General features: G+C 47.5%; 1 protein-coding gene across 1 annotated transcript in view; it reads right to left on the bottom strand.

Moving 5' to 3' along the window:
- LOC119466398 (complement C3-like) overlaps positions 1-20952 on the bottom strand; it is a 110084-nt gene extending 89132 nt beyond the window's left edge. Inside the window, 2 exon segments of the mRNA XM_037726910.2 lie at positions 6388-7307; positions 20597-20952. Of these exon segments, the coding sequence (XP_037582838.1) occupies positions 6388-6458 (71 nt within the window). The 5' untranslated portion in view covers positions 6459-7307; positions 20597-20952.
- Between the last annotated feature and the right edge of the window lie 1576 nt (positions 20953-22528).

Raw genomic sequence — 22528 nt, 5'->3', positions numbered from 1 at the left:
CTATCACGGAGAGCGAACGCACTCAATCTCCCACGCGCAAGCAACGAAGCGGGAAGCCAGCGCCGGAGGGAGCGGGGGGGGGGGGGGGGGGGGGGCACTTCTACTGTGCCAACAACCACGCACGTCGCTCGACCGCACGGTCTCTTACCTCTCCCACGCGCAAGCAAGGAAGCGGGAAGCCAGCGCCGGAGGGAGCGGGGGGGGGGGGGGGGGGGGGGCACTTTTCCTCTGCCAACAACCGCGCTCGTCGCTCGCCGCACCGTCTCTTATCTCCACACGGCTCTGACCTTTATGCACTATGCGTTCGCCGCTCAGTTTCTGTTGAAGCGATAGACCGCACGTACCTTCGCCCGCTGCTGCGGCGTATATATGCGCTTGCTGCCAGCGTTTTGACAGTCGTTGTCTGCAGTCATTCAGTGTGATCTATTCATGTTTGTTTGTGCGCGCTCACACCACGCTTGTTCATTGAACCCCCAGCCTGCGCATATCGTTTTGTATCAATCGCCCAACCAACGCCCACATGTAAGACCATGTTTACATGTGTAAACTATATTCGGAAACGTTAACCATGACAGCTAGTTGCTGTGGCTCTGGACATAGCACATTATATTGAGAGCCGTCAAAGAGAGATAACTTGCTCAGAAAGTGGGAATGTTAACAGGAACAGCTTCAGCTTGGCTACACCCGACAGGCGAAGAAGGGTGAGGGAATAGAAAGATCAGAGGGGAAAGAGAAGGTTCCCTGAACAAATGCGCGCTCAAGAAAAGTGTCTTGATTTATGGTACCAGCACAATAGAAACGGGACACAAAGGGGAGACTTAGACATCCCAAACGCCCGGGACAACCTAAACTAACACAAGACTACACAATTAAGAACCATAAAATAATACCTGCCAACTTTTCCGAATTTTTCGTAAAGTTTACGAATTTGAACTTGTTCTGCAACTACGAAAAATTTTGTTCGCGAAAAGGTTTCGTTCGTCAGTCTCCGAAGATATTCTTGGAAACCGTCTAACGGTGAAAGGACACAAGACCGATGACTTGCTTCGAGCAAATTTAATGAGACACGTTCCTATAGCAGAAGAAATAGACAACAACAGTGTCGCGGCGACATCACTGTTGACCTCAGAACAATGCGCTGGTTGTCAGTCTCTGCTCTCACAAGTTTGCTGTTGATTGCGTGCTGCATGTAAAGGTAACTCATCGTTAATGAAGTATTTATGCATATATACCGTAGAAGGCTTGTGCTCAGGACAAATAAAATACATCGTAATATCCTCCCCCCCCCCCCTCCTTGCCCCGGTGGGGGGCATGGGTAAGGTCTGCGGCATTTTGTCTAAAATGTACAGGATTACAACCTCGCATGTGTATACCGCTCATCATCTGACTGAGATACTCCATTTATTTCTTTGCGATTACAACAAGGATATGTCGATCCGGTTTCACGGTGCACAGAAATTTCGAGGGGGGGGGGGGGGGTCACGTGCTTCCCTGGCTACGCCCTGTACATAACATCATACATACATACATACATACATACAACATACATACATACATACATACTACATACATACATACATACACACACACACCACACACACACACACACCACACACACACACACACACACACACACACACACACACACACACACACACACACACACACACACACACACACACACACCACACACACACACACACACACACACACACACACACACACACACACCCACCACACACACACACACACACACACACACACACACACACAACACACCACACACACACACACCCACACACACACACCACACACACACACACACACACACACATACACACTACATACATACATACATACATACATACATACATACGTGTTACTAACATCTCGAATTGCAGTTCCCTTTCATACTTATGACCGTACAAAGCTTTGAAGGCGCTATTGTGTCAATCTAAGATGACCGGGAGCAGAAAATTGGACGACCAACCCGCTTGCACCAAGTGCCAAAGCAATGCCGCCAATTACGAGGCCCTGATCACTTTCGTTCTAGGAACGCAACTCTCGTAACAACCAGAGACTTGCACAGACGACACCCGATATCGCCGTGCGCATCCGCTCCTCGTAAAAGCAAGCATCTTAAAAGCGCGATCTCCAGCTGTCACCGGGTCTGTCGAGAAGTGACGTCACGCGATGTTCGAAGCGCGAGCGCTCGAGTCCGAAGCGGATGGAAGAAGGAGAGGGGCGGTTTTTCCTTCGCGCGAAAACGAACGAGACGCGCTCTCTCTATAACGAAGCCACGTGCGTCTGCGCGGCTTTGATACCGGCACGCACGGATCCAAGTAAAGAACAAGCTGCGGCTTAGTCGCTTTCCGGTCTTGTGCAACGCTACCGCAAATTACGCAGCGGCTGCTCCCCGCTTCGCCACCGGGGAAGGGCGTTTTGCCATCCGTTTTTCAACATTCTCGAGAAAGGGGCCGCGCCTCTGTCCCAGAGCGATGGTCTCGTGAGATAACGGTGAAACAAGCCGCGAATCAATGACGGAATGCACCTCCATACGCTTAGTGACGGTGACCAAATGGTCTTTTAAACAAGGCTACAGCGCTAAGGAACAAGACAAACTTCAGAGGCCAGGCGCTTGTCTATAGAGCTAGTCCTATGAAGTTTTCCTTGATACTGCAACTATGCTTTTCATAATTTTAGTGACCAACTAGCTCAGCTTTCTGCATCAGTGTCTAAATGGTCCTGTATACTGCGCCATTTCCGCGTCATCATTTGCTCATTCACTTATTGGTACGAAGCGTTATATGCCTGATACCAAGCATTTTGCTGCAGGTCCCTCGCCAGCCTCGTTTCGGGCCGCTTCAGTAAAAAAAATATAAAAAAATTGCGCGTCCGATGGTGGGATTCGAACGAGGGTCCACGTCAAAGTCATGCTCGTTCTTGTGACGTCACCTTGCCGTTTTCACCACAGATACACAATTGCTTGCCTTAAACTTATGGGTGCGCCATCTGGTAACAGTTCGCGGTAACCCAAACAATTTTAGACAGCCAATGACCTGCAAAATTGTTTAAAAGTGTTTAAATTCTTCATCTACATTTGGATTTAGTGTTTGTAATGTAATTAAAGTGAGCTAACGTTCAAAGTTTTGAATACGAATGTTACACACTAACTATTCACATCCGTACTTAAAAACGAACTACTTGGGTTTTTCGAATATTTGAAGCTAGCCGAATACTTCGCAACAACCGACTGTTAAGGTCTGCTTACTATTCTCCGTCTGCTTAACAAAGTATCGCCAACGATCGGAACTAAAACAACGACAAAAGTTTTCTAAGTAATGCAGAAACAAAATGTGCAATGTAAACTCTGCTTTCGATTTCGCGGCGCATGTCTACCCGACAACCTGTGATTTTTTGCTTGAATTATTTCACTTAGTGCATTTTGGACAGTCTAGTCATGTATAGAAGTTTTATCGTTTACGCGACAACCAGTGATGTTTTCCTTGCAACGTACCCTACTGCATGTGTCTACGGCATATCAATCCTTCGTCAGCTTTGTTTTATTTTTTCACAACTTCTGATCTGTTTTCAGCAACCATTTATTTAGAGTTTTTGGCCAGCTAGTCATACAGCAGTGATTCATTCTTGGAAACCTTGTTAGGAACCAGGCTCTAAAGATGTTTCGTGCACTTTTTATTTAATGACAGTTAGTGACCTAGTGTTTAACTTACCCCTTGTCCCTGATAGTTCACTGTCCTTTCCTTTCTTGCACTATAGTCTGCACAGGCCTAATATTACTGTTGTAAATATATGTGTCTGCAATGCGACTACTCGATATTCGTATCGATATTCTATACCACACAGCATGTTTGGCTGCAAAAGCGACGAAGCCAAACATACGCATGCACAGTCACTCTCCGTTGAATCGGTAAAGTTCAGTAAAGTATGTGTGCTACGCGAATAGGCTCACGCATTGCATAGACGATCATCGCATATAGTTGGGTTCCACCGGAATTTTCTAAATAGTCGCATTCACCAGTATTCACTTATGCAGTCGCGGTATACTTGACAGTTGAGGCTGCAGAGATACGGCGCCAGGTGCGCAGAGATCCGGCTAACAAGTTTTCACTTCCACTGTGCTGTATGGTTCTACGCGGACCACGAGCCAAACGAGGAGGAGACGGTGGCGTGCGCGCGGAGACTTGATTGAAAAATAAACGTCTTGCATGACTCCCGCTTGCGTATAGGCGTGCCGTCGTTCTGCGAACCGCCCGAAGCGCCGGTCATCGCGGGGCACCCGTCCTTGTACGTGCGGTGTGTCTCCACCCTACGAGCGCGGTGTCCATGAATGAGTGTTCCGCTTTCTCGAGACCCTTGCGAAGAGGAGGAGGAGGGCAAACATTCATTCGCCTCGACGCACGAACCGGTGCATAGGCAGCCACTTCCCCGTCGCTTAATCTCAACTGTCTCCTCCCCTGCTCGTGCGTTGCAACGCACGCTGTGGCGCGACGTTGCGAAAAAGGCAAATTAGTTGCCTGCCGCTGAAACAGAGATGCTGTTTTTCGATTCAAGCTTTTATTTTATTTTAACAGAGAGAGAGAGAGAGCTTTATTACGACGGACAAGTTTAGAGGTCGGTATAAATTGAGGTTCTGATCAGCTACTCGGCATTGGTGAAAGGGAACGGGCGCAGAATTCGGAAGAGAGAAAAAGTCTCGATGATGAGGACGAAGATGGTGGTTTGTATGAATGTGAACCGCAAAGTTCTGTTCAATTTTTTTTTTAAATCGAGACCACTTATTGCGAAGATATTTGTTGACAACCTTTAGAACATCGCGCCGACGACGAGGGTCCGGCCAAGATCCCAGGAGGACCATTTCTGGCAAATGTTGACTGGCGAAATTCGGCAAATTCTCTGCCAGAGATTGTCTTTGCACAGCAGGTATGTGGGTGCCGCCGTCTATCGAAAGATTTAGTGAATGGGTCTCCCAATATTAAAAAAAAAAACATATAGCAATAAAACTTTATGCACTGCACGAAAAAAAGAAAGGAAAGGAAAACGTGGAACATGCACGAAGCCATGTATTTGACGGTAAAAATGTGAAAAAAGAAATATTATACCTATGATACCCATAAAATTAAGGGATTTAGAGCTGGGGATCAGAACAAATCGTGTAACATCACTACAAGTCTTATGCAATAACTCCAGCGGGCTCTTTAAGGAAAACAAAATGAAACGAAATGAGAATCAAAGAAAGATTGTAAGACACATTCAATACCGCTTGCAAAATTACCCATGAATACACTGTCAGACAGAACGATTTTATTCTATAGCAGTTCGGGGGGAAAAGTTGTTCCGCCGTATTCGATTCCCGATCAGCGTGGAGAAATCAGTGGTTCTTTGTGACGTGCATGCATTAATGAGGAAGGCGTTGTCTGGTTTCATTTTTGCTGTTGAGCTGCGCACGTCTCGCGTTTTCTGAGCGTCGCGAAAGCCAAGTACGCCACGGCCCCGAGTAACGCGTTTCAGGGTTATCTCCAAACACTGATTACCGCGTGTAGCTTACTAGTCTTATCTCACGTCTTAATTACAAAAGAACGAAGAAGCTGCCCTTCTCGTGAGCCATGTTGGAACTGCGAGACAGTGCTCTTAATTTTCCTACGTTCTATTACAGCACACTTTACGCAAATAGGTCAGCCATTTAACGAGAAGACCATAAAGATGTCTTTTGTTGTTGCTGTCACTGCATTGTTTTTATCCCTGAAACACGTTGCTGCTTTTCCACATAAGTATTGACGCCCTGTCACATAAAAGTAAAGGCCAGGCCATTCAAAACGGCCCACCTTGCTCTTACGTTTGGTTTTTTGCCATAGACTATACATGCAGTAGAACCACATATGTGCGTGGCACTTTTCCACGCGATGCACTTAGAAAGCACCCACAAGATTTGCCACGATGTTCTCTGCCAAATTGATCGTGACCGACCAGAGTCAAATATCTGCTTGAATTCTTATGGTAGCACCTTCAGCGCCATGTAGGATCAAACTTGACTGTTAAGATTTGGGTGCATAAAGTACTTATTCGTCTTGGACGCATGTCCGACATCTATCTCTGAGCAAATGTTATTAAACCAATATGCAAGCAGGAAACGGTACCTCTTTGGCATTCTTATTCGGCAGTACCATGCATAGGTCATGGAACATCGCATACATATTCCTTAGGCAACATTCACAGGGATAGGTCACGTCCTCTTTCGCAAACACTTATTCTGGACCTTCAGAAACAGAAAGCTACTGTTAACAATAGTAAAAATACCCATGACCAGTCATATTGAAGTATGTAGTTAGAGAATATGTCTCTCTAAGATTAGTCAAGGGTACTTACGTTCCTGGCACACAGATGACCATGCATATCCAAAAGATCCAACACAGGCCTCGGCTGCTGGATAACTCCATCGTTGACAATGTCCAACGACCACAGTCACAAGGCCACAGTTGACGAGCCACTTTGAGGCAAGCTGAGTTGCCAGCCGCAATGCTCAGTTCCTTAGTCCACCAAGAGCTGGTGCTATAAGGCCAAGCACTTCGTTACGAAAGTAGCGGGGACTGCGCGTCGGCACCCTTATCTCCCGGGCTCTCGTGTTTCACGGAGATCGCACGAGTTGGTGGTTTCAGCTCGTCGGCCGGTCGCCTTGTTCGTTGACGGAATCTTTCTTCACTTGACGATGGACGGTTACCCGACTAAAAATAAATACCACGCTTATTTCAAACGCCAACAGCTTGCGAACACTGAGAAAAACTGAAGATTAAATATTTGTTCAGGCACTGCGGTCTCTCGCCTGGAAGTTCACGGCGAAGTGTTCCGCAGTCAGTTCCGCTCTCTCCCACGCGGTTTGTTCACTTTCGAGTAGCACTCGTATGACATGAATGTGCCGTTGTAAACTTTCCGTAGAGAAATGACGCACACAGCATCTTCCTGCTATGGCTGGACACAATCGATGTTCTTAGCGGCGATCTCTGAAGAACGAGTGACCAGGACTGAAAGAAACGGCGCTTCGCGAGCTGTCCAGTGTCGGAGACATTAAAACACTGTTCGACAGCGCGCGTTCCTGCACTCCGCACGCACAAGAACGCTCACGTTTTGCTTCAGAGGAGAAACTGTCCTCTTCCTCGCGCACAGCACTTCCAAGGAGGATTCTGTACCCTCCGGGAACGAAGAATGCGGGAACCTCGGGTCCACCGTTCAGCACGAGACGCTGTAGATGCACAACAGTCTTCTTCTCCTGGTAGTGGTCGGCGACATCACTGCGAGGACAGTGACAAAAAAAAAAGAGGGGGAGGGGGGGTTGCAGAGGAGGGGCGTGTCACTTTCTCACTAAGCACACTGACGTTAACGGGCACACGTGCGTATTTTCGTGCAGTCGAAAAAGGAACTCTCGCGAACAACCAAATCGCGGCGCCGTCTCTCAAGATGCGTGTGCCGCCGGCTCTTTCTGGAAGTTGTTTGGGAGCGACGAAGCCAGAAGCCAGTCCCTCTCGACGTGGCCTGCCTGCGTTCCGAGGAAAAGGACTAATCTCTCGCACGCCCTTTCCAGTCCCAGCGCGCTGGTGATGGCGGTGAGGGGACAAGTCGAAACTGCCGCCGCAACCGGCAGAGTACAGAGTGAGGGAGAGAGAGTAAGACATGAGAGGAGGATGCTGAGAAAGGGAGAACGGACGGACGCTTAGGACCACACTTGACCCTTTCTAGATGGGGGCCCCCACCGGCCGCCACCCCGTTGGACGTTTTGTTGTTGTTTTTTTCTTTCCCGCTTGCCGGCAGGGCCGTCGCTTTGGCGTGCGCTGCGGTTTCTGCAACTTGCCTCCCGTCCACGCCTCGGTCCACGTGCAAATTACCGAGCCCACTGGCAATCCTTATTTATCGCGTCGCTCGAAAAACTCGGGCGCTACTGAGGGCGTTCCTCAAAGGGCCCGATGAAGGGCTTGTTTTCGAGGTTTCACTTTATAGCGGAGGGAGGCGGGCGATAACTGCAGTACGAAAGGACTGCTCCGTCGGAATATTAAAGCGAGTAACGACGCAGGTCAACAAGGGAAAAGAAGATGTTTATCGTTCTTCTACGGCGCGTATGAACGATTGACGAAAGACGGGAAGAACGTATGGTTCGCACGTGCCATGAGGACAAATAATCATGTCAAAACAACCACCCTACCGGCCTATCATTAAGAAGAAAGCGTCCCGTTCGTGGTTCCTTGTTTTAATGAATATCTATTAACTATTCAAGTAACAAAACCTACCGCCAAGAAGGTTACCGGCGAGGACTCTGGGAATGAATTAAAAAGACCTTGCACTCCCGAAAACATTGGATGTCTACCTCAATAATTACCCCGTTTAAAGGGTTGCCGCACGGGTGTTAAGTGTCATACTTGGTCACTTGGAATGAGGGCACTCGCTTTGAGAGATTCTATGGGAGAGTTCGTATAGCGCGATTCAATATGTTATCAGTAACAATACCCGTTTAGAGTTGTGACCATTCACTGCTACTTTCCAGGAATATAAACCAGAAAACGTGGACCAATACGCAGGGATCTTATGAGCGAAAACGTCTACGAATCAAGCCTACTGCTCAAAGAACGCTCGAACAAAACATGATATGGCAGAATGTATTCACAGCAGAGGCTCGAACAATATAACACACACACGTATAAAAAAAAAAACATCACATGGAGAACAGTATAAACACACAAAAAAAGTTATCAAAAGCGTTCAAAATCGCTTAACATGACAGGAGCTCCCACATACACTATGCAAATATACAGAGAACATGATATAAAATGTAAATGTATATACAAATCATGCGTAATACAGAGTCAGCGTATGATCTGTGACAAGCACGAGTACTCTCTGCTCATGTTGAAACACATCACTTCAGAGCAAAGCCTATCGTGTAAAAGTTGTCACGGTAATTAATCTTCTTTAAAACAAATACTGTTTGTGACGACACCGGCAGGGGTCAAGGAACATAAATTACGCATATCCCACGCATAGTTGGAATGTATGGTAATGCGAAGAATTTGTCGCGTTATACACGTTGCCATATTTTTTTTTTTTTTTACAAATACTCTTTTTGAATTTTTCTGCTGCTTCTGTCATTTCTGATGTTTTGACTCGCTTAATAACAATAAGAAGCTGACTGAAGAATAGCCTCTAAGCACACGCTTTTATGCACCAGAATTGCGACCTAAACATTCCCTGCGCTTTTTTTTTTTTTTTTTTTTTGTAGTATAGAACAGTTTACATCATCGCGAGTACAACGCAGGACACGCTAGGCCAATGATAACGAGGAAACAACCCCGCATACGAACGCAGCGTCGAACTAGGCATATGACCTGCTGTGTGCGAGAGGGAACGAGGGGAATAAGGCTTGACGTCATTCTCAAGCACCTGCCTAAAAGGTAATATGGCGAGTGATAGAAAGAGCGCCGAATGCCACCTGAATTAGAAAGAACGATACATCAGCGCCAGACTTGTACACGTTACAGAAAGGAAGTAACCGATTACATTTACAATTACTTCATCCAAAAATGTAATTGATTACAGTTACGAATTACTGCACCACGAAAGCAATCGAGGAATCGCTCAATAGTAATCGATTACTGCTATGTTAGTTACTCTTCTCTGAACTTTTATTAACAATGCATGAATGCAGTAAATAGGAGCTGACTTAGCCTTTTCACTGCGTCCTCTGCAGCCCTTCATATATTGCTTATGCACTAACGATTGCCTCAAAAAAAAAAAAAAAAAAAAGAACGTGGGCAGCTTACACTAGGGGTGCAAGGCTGGAGTAAACAGCGGAGCTGGTGATCGACCTAGCTATTCTTCCAGGTTTTACTAAGCTTGGCTAAGTTTTGCTAGGAAATGCTAAGTGCTGCTAGGCACGGTATTCCGAATCCATCCCCCCTTGCACACCATATTGTAGTTGCTCAGCGCCTGGGTCCTATACGAAGCACATCATTCCATTGTTGCTGGGACTTGGAGAAGGCGCTCCCGGTTAAGGTAATGTAAAGCTAAAAAAATCGTGCGTATGTGAATTCCTGGCATTTACGTCCTAGGTGGCCTTCGCTATCGAGACATACCAGTTCAATTCATCGACCATCATCTGGTCGAGCGTCAAGATGAAGAAATAAATACTGAGCCCCCGTGTTCGCCTGTCTGAACACGCAGCAGTGAAGGATGCTGCGCGGCACGATCTCGGGCGTTCTACTGCGCAGCTCCTAGCAAATTCAGGTTCTCAAATATGCGTCGCTTGTTACAGCTTGTCTCGTCAATAAGGTAGCAAGTTATACGTAACTTGTTACTAAACAATGTAATTGAATTACAGTGAGCGTTGCCGAGTAAACAAAGTAATCGTTAAATTACAAGATTACCAAGAAATGTAATTGATTACGAGTAATTATTTCATGTTTATTCGTTACGTACAAGTCTGATCAGCACAGAGCCATGGCCTCCGAGAGTGTGCGATGAGAGCAGCGCGCATACCAATCTCGGAGGCCATACCGCAGAACTATTGAGGAAGCACTGACACGCACAACGTGCCGCTAAGTACCAGTAGACGCAACTCCTGCTGCGCGTCTGCTACGTACGGTACGAGAGAGGGCGATGGAGAGAACGCCAGACTTCACTTTCAAACACCTGCTCCCAAGAGCCTTTGCGTTTGTGGCGCCGAGTGTCTAGGCTGCCCGGACGACGAGGAAGAAAATTCGGTGGAGCAACAAAACACTTCGCATTTAAAAAACAAGTTCAGCCATCTCACAAACGAGTTCTAGCTATTTGAACATTGTGAATTTCTTTTTTTCCTCTTTTCAGATGTCCAGACCGGTGTCGTCCACTCGACGGCTGCTCAAGTCACGGCAACAAAAACAAAGAAATTTACACGCAGAATCTTATGGGGGAGTTATCTAAATGATGCGTAAGCCCTTGCCCTTGCTGCTATGCTGCTGTTTGTGGTATAATTGCGAGAAACGCCGCGAAAGAATTGTGAAACGGAGAAGCGCGGTTGCAACACCGAAATGTTAACTATAAGACCAGCATGAGACGACTGGAGAAGAGGCGAGTAGTAGCTACGTTCACTTATATGATGGTGCGTTTGGATGATGCCGCTGCTTCGTGGCAGATGAGCACTGGCCGATGCGTGCTGTAGCACGTGACGTAATTGAACAGCGTCACGTTTGGTAGACCTCGTACGTAGACGTGGTCGATGACGCTGCCTCCTCTCGATACGAACCATTATCAACCGTGATGAACCGCACTCCAGTAGCGGCTGCCTTTGGCGCGGTCGCGTGGGCCCAATCTTGAAAGCTATCTGCAATGGGGGCAGAGTGCGCCGAGTGCTGATAGCTTCGTGAGTGCTGCTTTCTCGCCGCTTAGTTCGCGTGGAAGCGAGAGGCAGTACGAAGGTGAGCTCGCTCGCTGCTGCAGGCCCTATATTGAAAGGGATTGTCTTACGAGACGGGCGGACGGACGGGTTTTTCTCGTTGGGTAGGCATAGAAGGCTCTAGTTTCTATGGTTTTACGTGCCAAAACCAGTTATGATTATGAGGCACGCCGTAGTGGAGGCCTTCGGATTAATTTTGACCACTTGGCTTTCTTTAACGTGCACTACAACGCAAGCGCACGGGCGTTTTCGCATTTCGCCTCCATCGAAATGCGGCCGCCGCGGCCGGGATTCGATCCCGCGACCTCGTGCTCAGCAGCGCAATGCCTTAGTTAACTGAGCCACCGCGGCGGGTGGGCATAGAAATCCTTACGCATTAAAAAAAAAAAAAAACTTGTCATCGTTTTCCCGCTCTCATGACCAGCAGTGAATGTACTGGCATCGCGACTGGCAACCCGAGCCGCCACGGAGAGAACGGAGTCCCGTGGGTTTCTGTGGTGTCGGTGTGGTGCTTTTCTTTCGCTGGGGAAGGCTGGTAGAGGGAGACACAGAGGAGCACGCCGGCAGCTGAAACGTAGCTGGCGGCGGTGGCGTGTGGTTTGGACGGGCGCGTTCAGTGACCTCCTCTCGTTGAAGAAGTTGCAAAGATGCCTGATGAGCGATCGAAACACCACTGTTTTGACCTTCGGCAGAGCAGGGGGATAGAAGCCGGCGTCCTCAAGGGACAAAGAGGGACAGGAACCATGTCACGGCAGTCGCAAGAGCCAGAGACGAGTCTCGAACTTCTAGAGACGACGCGACGCAGCTGGATCCGCACGATGTGACAGATCGGACCGCGGCCGATTGGTCACGTGATGCGACGACCGCCCTCACTCTGCCGAGGCGCAGCATCCCCGGCAGTGGCTAAATATAGCAAACGACAGAGCGGGTCAAATCGACGGCCAATCTGCCGACTCCGCGTGCCTCTCCTCTAAAGCCGTGTCTGCGCCGTCCATGCCTGCGCATGGGCAAGCCCCCACCATTCGTGCACCGCCTGTCATGTAACCCCAAAGAAGAATTTCTTTTTCGTTATCTGTTTGCTTTTCCCTTCCTAGGACATTCACCTTCGCTGATTGCCTCCGGTGCCCGTCGCCATATGTGTCTCACTAGTTTCGTCTCCCGTTCACAACTCCGCGTATTGTTGGCCCCGTCCCTGTCGGCATTTCATTAGGCTTTTGCTTCGTTATAGTTACAATTGCCCCGCTAAATGTTTTCTTCGCGAGTGTCTTCTGTCTTTCAGAGACGCCGACGACCATATCTGCTAAGCTGCATGGCGCAAGTCTGATTTCTAGAAGAGAGAGAGAGAGAAAAAAGTAAAGGAAAGACAGGGAGGTTAACCAGAGGTTATCTCCGGTTGGCTACCCTGTACCGGGGGAGGGGTAAAGGGATGCGAAAGGAGAGAGAGAGAAAAATAAGTGAAAATAAAGAATAAACAAAAAGGAAGGAAACAAGAAAATCACACACGCACACAAAACAGAACTGTTTCTGTGGGCACTGTCATGAAGTCCGCGAAGGCGTTCGCGTGTTGCATTGTCTGAACGTTCCGTCCTAAGTAACACAATGCAGAGTCACAATTTGTCATTGAGTCCGGTGTCTTTCAAGTAACGCAGCAGTGCCTTCAGGGCGGCTCGCGCCGTTGTTTGTGTAGGCCAGTTTCCAAGGATGTTCTTTTCTGTTATTGGGCGTTTGTCCAGTTGATCTATTGTCGCTGAGAGAGCTGCTCTCTGCGGGTTGAAACGAGGGCACTCACAAAGAAGGTGTGCGATTGTTTCGTTACACCCGCAGGATTCACAAAGTGGGCTATTGGCCATTCCGATACGAAAGGAGTACGCATTTGAAAATGCTACTCCAAGCCATAGACGGATTAGAAGTGTGCAGTCCCGTCGTGGAAGGTCGAATGGAATACGAAGCTGTAAATTAGGGTCCAGGGCATGTAGGCGTGCACTTGTGAAATCGGAGGAATTCCATTGCATCAATGTTAGTTCACGCGCAAGCGCGGAAAGTTTTTTCGCTGCGTCGGCTCTCGAAAGAGGAATGGCAACGCAGTTGACACCGTCATGAGCAGATCGGGCCGCTGCGTCCGCTCGATCATTGCCATGTATGCCACAGTGACTAGGCAACCACTGATATATTATATTGTGCCCTTCATCAATTATGCGATGGTGTACTTGTCTTATCTCTGCGACGAGCTGCTCATGTGATCCATGGCGCAGTACTGAGAGTAAACTCTGTAGGGCTGCCTTGGAGTCACAGAAGATTGACCATGGATGGGGTGGTTCCTCCAGAATGAAATGAAGAGCCGCACGGAGGGCTACCAGTTCAGCAGCTGTTGTTGATGAGACATGTGACGTCTTTAGCTGCATCTTGACGGATCTTGCTGGAATCACCACTGCGGCAGCTGAACTTGTAGGTGTGACTGAGCCATCGACATAAACATGTACGCGGGCACTGTGAACCTCATGTAAAAGTCCTAACGTGGCCTGTTTCAGGGCAGATGACGGCATGTGAGCTTTCTTTGTGATTCCTGGGATGGTGAGGCGTATGTCAGGTTTGTGCAGGCACCATAACGGTGAGGATGGTCTTGCTGCAGGCATGTAGTTCGATGGCAACGAGGTATGATTGGCAGCAATTAAACGACTGAAAGTTGTGTGTGGCCTTTCTGTAAGTAAAGATGCAAGATGGTGGGAAGGTAGTCGGGCAACGTGCCGAATATGCGCCCTGAGGGCGTCGGTGGCTAAGTACGTTGTTATTGGGTGGTCTCGCGCAATGACAATCGTTGCCGCCGTAGACGCACACTTCGGAAGACCGAGACACGTCCTTAGGGCTTGAGCTTGTAGTCCCTGGAGTACACGCAGGTTTGTTTTGCAGGTGTTGCCTAGCACCGGGAGGCTGTATCTTGCGAAACCGAGGAATAAGGCACAATAAAGCTGCAGCATTGACCGCACCGATGTGCCCCATGATTTTCCACCGAGGAATTTAAGGAGGTGTGTTATGGTCGTTAACCTCTTCTTTAGGTATGAAACGTGCGGGCTCCATGAAAGGTCGCGGTCGATAATTACCCCTAAAAAGCGGTGTTTCCGTGCGTTTGCAATTGTTTGCCCATTGACACTTACAGAGTAAGGCCTCATTGCCTTCCGAGTGAATGTAACAAGGCAGCATTTCTCTGAAGACAGCTCCAAGTTCTGTTTTCGTAAGTACAGTGATGTTAACGTAGCTGCCTTTTGTAGCCTTGCTCGTACCTGCAGTCGTGTTACAGCAGACGCCCAGATGCAGATATCGTCAGCATAGATTGATATTCCAACGGTGTTGGGCAAGCATCTGACTAGGCCAACGAGCACTAAGTTGAATAGTGTCGGGCTCAGCACCCCACCTTGTGGTACTCCACGGAATGTTTGGTAGTGAGTCGTGGCGCCATCCTCGGTCATCACGAAGAAATGTCTGTCGGTCAGATAGCTGCATAGCCACTGAAAAGTGCGGCCACCAATTCCGGCTTCAATCAGAGCCTCTATAATGGCATAATGTGCTACGTTATCGTAGGCGCCTTTTATGTCAAGGAACAATGCCGCAGTGAGTCGTTTCAGACGTTTTTGATGTTGAACAAATGTGACCAAATCGATGACATTATCTATGGATGAGCGTCCACGCCGGAAGCCAGCCATAGCATCTGGGTACACATTGTATTTCTCCAGGTACCATTCCAGGCGCGTCAAAACCATTCTTTCCATTATTTTTCCGATGCAGCTGGCCAGAGCGATGGGGCGGTACGATGACAAATCTAACGGTGATTTACCTGGTTTGAGAAGTGGTACCAAGCGGCTGCATTTCCATTCACGTGGAACCACACCATTGCGCCAAGACTCGTTGTAATGGTTTAGCAGCACGAGTTGCGCCTTCTGGCCAAGATTGCCGAGCACCGTATAGGTAACGCCGTCTGGCCCAGGTGACGAAGAGCGCCTGCAAGTCGCCAGGGCCGCATCAAGCTCCTCCATCGAAAACATGACATCCATACGGGAGTCCCGGGACGCAGGAGTGGCACATGGTGTAAGTGCACATTGGGGCTGCAAGCCAGCAAGTCTTGAACAAAATTCTTCAGCAATCTGAATCTCTCTGCAACCTTGGTGCAAAGCGAGAGATTTGAAAGGAACACGCTGTTGCGGTGATACGCGAAGTCCACGCACGGTCCTCCATATCTGAGATAAGCGCTGACGTGGATCCAACGACTCACAGAATCGTTTCCATTTTTGAGATTGGAGCGCATCGATGCGCCGCTGAATCTTCTTTTGTATTCGCCTTGCCTCTCTGAGATCGTGGATGGATTTTGTTCTCCTGTATCTTCTTTCCGCCCGCCGGCGAATCGCTCGTAGTCGCTGCAATTCAGCTTCAAATTCTTCATATTTCGGGAACGGCTGAAAACCGCGCGTGGTCTCTTTCATGGCTGTTTGAATTTCGTGTTCCAGACTAGAATGGTTTCCTTCCTGACATACTTCCTCCATGTGTGACCGAAACGCTGGCCAGTCAATTCGTTGGAGAGTCGTGGAGGAGTATTTCAATAGTCCCTTGATCTTCAGATACGTGGGAATATGGTCGCTGCCATGTGATTCGATATCTGAGAACCATTGCACTTTTCGTTCAAGACGCCGAGAGACCAGGGTCAAATCTAGGCAGCTGCTGTATGTAATCCCTCGTAAATATGTTGGACTACCATCGTTGAGGCAATAAAGGTGGTGCTGTGTTGCAAAAGATACAAGCCTCTTTCCCCTAGAGTCCATTTTCGAACTCCCCCAAAGCGGATGGTGAGCATTAAAATCTCCAGTGAGGATCGTAGGGCCGGGTGTCGTGGATAACACGTCGTGCAGTCGTTTAGAGTCGAAGCGACTTGAAGGAGCAATGTAGGCAGCGACGAGAGTGAACGTAAGTTTCTTCGTCTTTACGATTAAACAAACGTACTGGTTGGTGTCGTGAGGTGGGATTAGGTGCAACACGTACGTGAGTTCACATCTTATATATACAATCACCTTGCTCACATCACCACAGGTAGAGGACATGAATGCTTCATATCCAGAAATGCGGATGGCATTTTGAACGTTCGGTTCACAAATTACGAGGATGGGAAAACGGTTTTCGAAGACAAAGTGTCTAAAATCTGAAATTCTTGATTTGAGGCCCCGGGCATTCCACTGCAACAGAGAGGCTTTCTTGACTTCCTTGTGGAATGGCAGCGAGGAGCGGGCCATAGTGCTATACGAAGCTTTCAAGCACTGGAGTCAACGTGTCCAGTACTTGCAGAGCGCTACGAGCAGCCGGAGTATCCATGTTTGTCAGTAGTAGACGCATGACATTCGTGAGCGACTTCAGCATAGCAATCACTTGCAAATCCTTGTCTCGTATGTGGTCAACTGCAGCGACGTTGGGCTGCAAGTGGCGAGTCATATGCTGTGGCTCTGGTGTTTGGCATGTCTTCGGCAGCGCTGGCCACTCCTCACTTGAAGAGGTGTCAACACCATGGTTGCTTTTTTCGCTGAAATTCGTGCTCTTATTGGAGACAGATGGAGCAGGAGGCGGCACTGCAGGACGAGTCATCTCCCTCGAACCTGAAGAGGATTTCGTGGACTTTCCTTTTCGGGAGCGATGTCGCCTTATTGCAGCAGAAGCATCTCTGTGTGATGATCCGTCTCTGGCCATTTTCCTCAAGATTTTCTGCTCTTTCTTTAGACGTGGACAGTCTTTTGAGGATGCAGCGTGCGATCCTTGACAATTTGATTTCTAGAAGCTTCTTTATTCATGCGGGACATGCTTTGTCTCTTAGAAGCCCCTCCCCCCCCACCCCCGCGCCCCCCACTTCGCGGTACCCTCTTAAAGATAAACTTCGTAAATAGCTAGTAAATGCACGCGTTTACTACATTTCTATGTCTTTTACTACCTTCTGACTATTTCCGTACTAGCCAACGGCTAGTAAAGCTAGTAAGGGCTGCCTTTACAAGCCAGAAAGGCTTCTTAGCAGTTTTTACTAGGTAACTACTAAGCCACTACCACCTGGTCGGGTTTTGGCCTATTATGCTCTGATTGTGACAGTCTTATGCGAAATTGAGATAAACTGTAGCGGTTGTTCATTATGTTGGAGCACTGCTATGCTGAAGTCGCTCACGAATGTCATGCGTCTACTACTGACAAACATGGATACTCCGGCTGCTCGTAGCGCTCTGCAAGTACTGGACACGTTGACTCCAGTGCTTGCAACAGTTATGTGCGATGTCGTAGCACACATATGTACATATTTGTACACATTTGTACACAAAGCTTTGATTATTTAACCAAATACATAGGTGCTCACCGGAGCAACATGAGATCAGCAACGGCTGATTGCGAGGGCCCAGGACGCGGCCCGAGCTCAAGGCATTCTGGAATGAGGAGGCCTCTCCAAAGCTGCATTTAGACATTAAAGATGTTTATTCTCTCTCTATCCCTCAAACTAGGCCTATAAATACTCGTGAGGTTACTCTTTGAGTAAGTGTTGCGTAGCACCTTGTCCTTCTGTCTGTGTGTCCTTGCTTGCCGGAGATATGTAGTACATTCTTGGCCGGAGTCAGTGCGCCTTAATGCCCCTGGTAAACATTACGTATATGTATGTACCAATTAATGCCTTAATATATAGCGAAAGGACGCGGTTTTTCTTTTTTTCATGTATATTTATTATTTTACTTTCTTATGCTTTTACAATGCCATCGACTTCATATCACAATCCGAACGGCACTTGTAAGTCGAATAGGCCCCTTTGCATTGTTGGTAATTATATTTCACTTGCGTTAGTAACTGCACTACCGAGGTAGTATTTACTCAGTACTAAGTTAGTACTTTTTTCTAACTTCAGCAGGTAGTGAAAAGTACTAACCATTATTTTACTACCTGCACTTATTAAGAAGGTAGTGCTTTTTGGGACTATAGTAACGTGCTAGTATTTGCTTAGTGAAAATGACGACCTTTTTTAAGAGTGTAGATATTGGTAGGCTCCCGGCCCGCCTTATTGGGGCCTTTTCAAAGAAAATTAAGTTTCAACTTCAGTTGAGATTTACGCAATGCGAGTCATGCTTGCCTTGGTAGAGAATGGCAATTGTTATCAATCATATAAGTGTTCTTTGGTTAGACAAAGTTTATTCCAACGAAAGACAACATGAACATTTTGAGTCACAGTGACGGCACACGTCCCCTTATGCCACATTGTCTTCTGACGCACTATCTGTGCCAATATGCTTGTTTGTGCGAGCAGTGGCTGATTTGAGTTATTAAATTGTATATGAGTGTCTCTGGGTCAGCAGAAGTCGACATTACGTGTTCACTTCAAGGATAGTAGGAACCTGCTGACTTGGAAGTACTTGACATACGTGCTCGAAATAATTTTTATTGGGCTCAAAATTTTCCTGGAACTATTTATCTTAAGTAAGTGTATGCTTGTGCAGTTTCACAATCTGCAATCATTTGTTGCATGTCCTTTCCAACATTGCTGAATAGAACAGTGTAATCTCTAGATGAAATGCTGAACTAAGTTGTGCGCACATTTCGAGCAAATAATGCATGCAATTTGTTGTTCGGCAAGCTACAGGTTAGCGAGATATTTCCCATTTATCCTCAGACTTGGTCCTTCCTAGTCTACCATTTTAAATATACGACATGTATTTGGCAAGCGTGCAGTGAATAGCATTTGATATTTTGTGTCTTTTTTGCCTGAAAGCTTTATTAACTGGTATTTCTTCCGCTAAGAATGAACCAGTATACAGTACACACCCGTTCACACAAACCCAATCAAACGAACCTTTAGGATATGAGGAAGAATGTGTGAACAGCTCTGGTCAGTTGCTCATAGAACCAACTCGAAAAAAAAAAAAAAAAGACACGAACCACGAAATTTGTTAAGCCTAACATTCCCAGCCACTACTCGATTCAGGGAGATGTTCGAAGGAGGCGACTCGGCTAGCTACGCGATTAGAAATTGGTGTCTGTAGACATGAACTACAAGGCCAGTGTCGGCGATCAAATGGAAGCCTGCTGTACTGACGCTACCGCATTGACACTTGCGAGTCGAGGAGACTCTACTAGCTTATACTAATTGCGGCCCGTAAGCCGAAGAAAGTGCATCACGTGTTAACACGTGATGCACTTGATAACGTCTTGCATATTTTAGGGAATTGTATTGAACAACATCACAAAACTGAAGGTTTTGTGATGTTGGTTGGTTGGTTTGTGGATTGGATAAGCGCGCTGTTTTGCACGTTACAACACAGTTCGCGCTCTGTGTGGTGTTTGTTTCATGCCTTCCCCCCGTTCCAAAGTCATTTTCTGCAAAACAGCGCGTTGATCAAGTCTCAGATGCTTCCGTTTCATTTCACAGAGTGGGGCCCCGGGAGAAATCGGACGCAGTTGTGACCTCAATTTGTCGAACGGAAGCTTTCGCGTGCTTTTCGGGTGAATTGTGGTCAAATATTCGAATAACTGCCAAATCACATAACGAAGGCACGGACGGCGACGTCACCCTCATGTTTCGAAAGAAACATCTACATTTTGCGCGTGTTCAGCCAATCACTACATATCGAAATCACGTGACATTAAGTTCGCGCCAGAGCTCCTTACTCGGCATACGCCTTAGCGTCGACAGTTCATTGCAGAAGTTATATCGGAAGCTGGGAAATATCATAACTGCACTCCACGGTTGTACTTTGTAAGTGTCCACCTAGTGGACATGTCCATTTCGTCTGCTTATTAATTTCTGATTGACTAAGCTGGGGTGCGGGTGAGAATGAGACAGGCGCCCCCAGCTAATCAGCACTTCAGCATCAGACGAAATGGGCATGTTCACTAGGTGGACATTTACAGAATACTCCCACTCCTCTCCTCAGTAAGTGTCTAAGTTATAGTGTACTGCACTAGCTTCAGCAAGTGCCGAGGCCTACTAACTATACTACTTTTGCTACCTTCACTTGCTATGAAGGTATAGTGCTTCTTGCGACAACTAGCCTTGATAGGAATTAGCGGATGCGCGGACGTTTTTTCTAAGAGTGTACGGCTGCATTTGACAGCGTACATGTAACACAAGTGTGATCAATGCACTTCACGGAAGTTTGGTTTACTTACTGTTTCCACAGCCAAGAATCGCATATAGTTGCTTGACGTAATTCTCAAACTCGAACCACTTATTAGAGAGTAGCTTGGATGGGTGTAGATGTGTCGCACGTTCTGCAGCTGCCCAGGTATATCGTCGGCACAAGACGCGTACTTGGCCCTCGTCCCAACGGAGCTGTCAGCTCTCGACGCCACACACACACACACACACACGACACACACGTGCTGGTCGTATGGAAGAAAAGAAAGCGTGGGGCTTGGGAGCACTGGTTGATATAAGCACGATGCTGCTGCGGCGGCGCTGACGGAGACGGTGGCGCGGCGGTTAGACTCTCGCGGGCGGTGCGGGGACAAAGCAGGAAGGTCACGAGGTGTAGAGGGGAGGAGGAAAACTTAGTAGAGGAAAAATAAAGACGTTGACAGTTTGGCGTCAATAGAAGGCTCGCGAAAAAGAATGCCACCCCCCGCGGGGGGTGGCACAACGCCGAGCGGGATCGGATTCACCGTTTGTCGTTGTCGCCGACTTGAGTCACCCGCCGTCGACGTCACAGTGGCACCGGCGTTACGATTGTGCGCTGGCGCGAGAAAGCGTGAGAGAGAGAAAGAGAGAGAGAGAGGATGGCGGGGAAGTGTTGTAACCGGAGACAGATGGACGTCTCGGTGTCGTCTACTTGTTGTCTTTCGGCAGCGATATGTGATGCGGGAGGAGTGGTAGGGCGGTTTCCGCGTAACTGACGAGTCGAGCCGGTTCCTCGAAAGAACGCCCCGAAGATAATGAAACCGTGAATACCCGGATGGGGCCACGACTTATTAACAATGTTCGTTCGGTTCCTTTCCGCGTGGTCGCGAAGGTTGCAAACTGGCGATGATACCGCGCCGCAAAAACTGTGTTATTTTTGTTTCAGCTACAACTTGATCGATCGGTCATTCTCGATGGGATGATACTGGTGTGGTGCTCGAGCCACGCATGGTGAAGGCGGGAAAACCGAGATTCGTAGAAAGTCACCCTATAATCTGGGGGCTTATATGACGGCTTCTCTTAACACCTATTTGTTTTGAGAACTGCAATCTTGCGAACCATTCTTGTGGCCTTTGAAGAGAACACTCACAAATTTATTCCGCTTATCAAGGTTGAATGTCAAACTCGGATCTAGCTCAGATGGCTTCTCTTAACATCTAATAGATATGGAGGATACAATTCCACATTTTTTTTTTTGTGTGTGTGTTTTTGTCTAAGACTCAAGGTGCCTTCTCTTAACATCTAATAGATATGAAGGATACAATGCCACATATTTGTTGTTGTTGTTGTTGTCGTCGTCGTCGTCGTCGTCGTCTAAGACTCACGGAATGATTTGGTTCATTGCGGTAGAATATGAAGGTCTCAGTCCCTTTTTTTTCATAACCTCATGGTTTCTGTTGCCGCGACGTATATGTGAATCTTCATGTAGGTTGCAGTACCATAGAAGCTTGTGCGACAGAATGGTCCATAGCACACTTGTACGGAACATTGATTCGTCTAAAATAAAGACCTGCCAAACAGCTACGCTTTGCTAAATTTTTCACTTTTCTTAAACCGTTTGCAATAAAGTACAAAATTTGCGAGCTGCCAAGAAAGGAAGTATGGTGAGGGTGTTCTTAATGTATCCGCCAAAATACGCCAAATGCCTAATATTCCGTGTTGCAGCGCGTTATTGCACTGGAGGCTGTGGATGGAGCTGTAAACGGCGCAGTCGAAGGCAGGCAGGCTTTGTTGTTATGTTAGGCGGTAAGTTGTTTAGATATACTAAGAACAGTGCTGGAGATAAGGCTGCGTATTGAGGAACTTCAGAAGTTACACTGGCAAGCGGAGACATGTGGATGTTTGCGGAAGTAAATCACTTGCGCTCTTTTAGAAAGCGTTCTAGCCAACAATAAATCAAGACACATTAAAATAATGGAAACCGA

Source organism: Dermacentor silvarum, chromosome 10 (genome assembly GCF_013339745.2).
Source record: "Dermacentor silvarum isolate Dsil-2018 chromosome 10, BIME_Dsil_1.4, whole genome shotgun sequence".
Lineage (NCBI taxonomy): Eukaryota > Metazoa > Arthropoda > Arachnida > Ixodida > Ixodidae > Dermacentor > Dermacentor silvarum.
The sequence above is the reverse complement of the archived record's forward strand: the minus strand, read 5'-3'. Positions and strand labels throughout refer to the sequence as shown.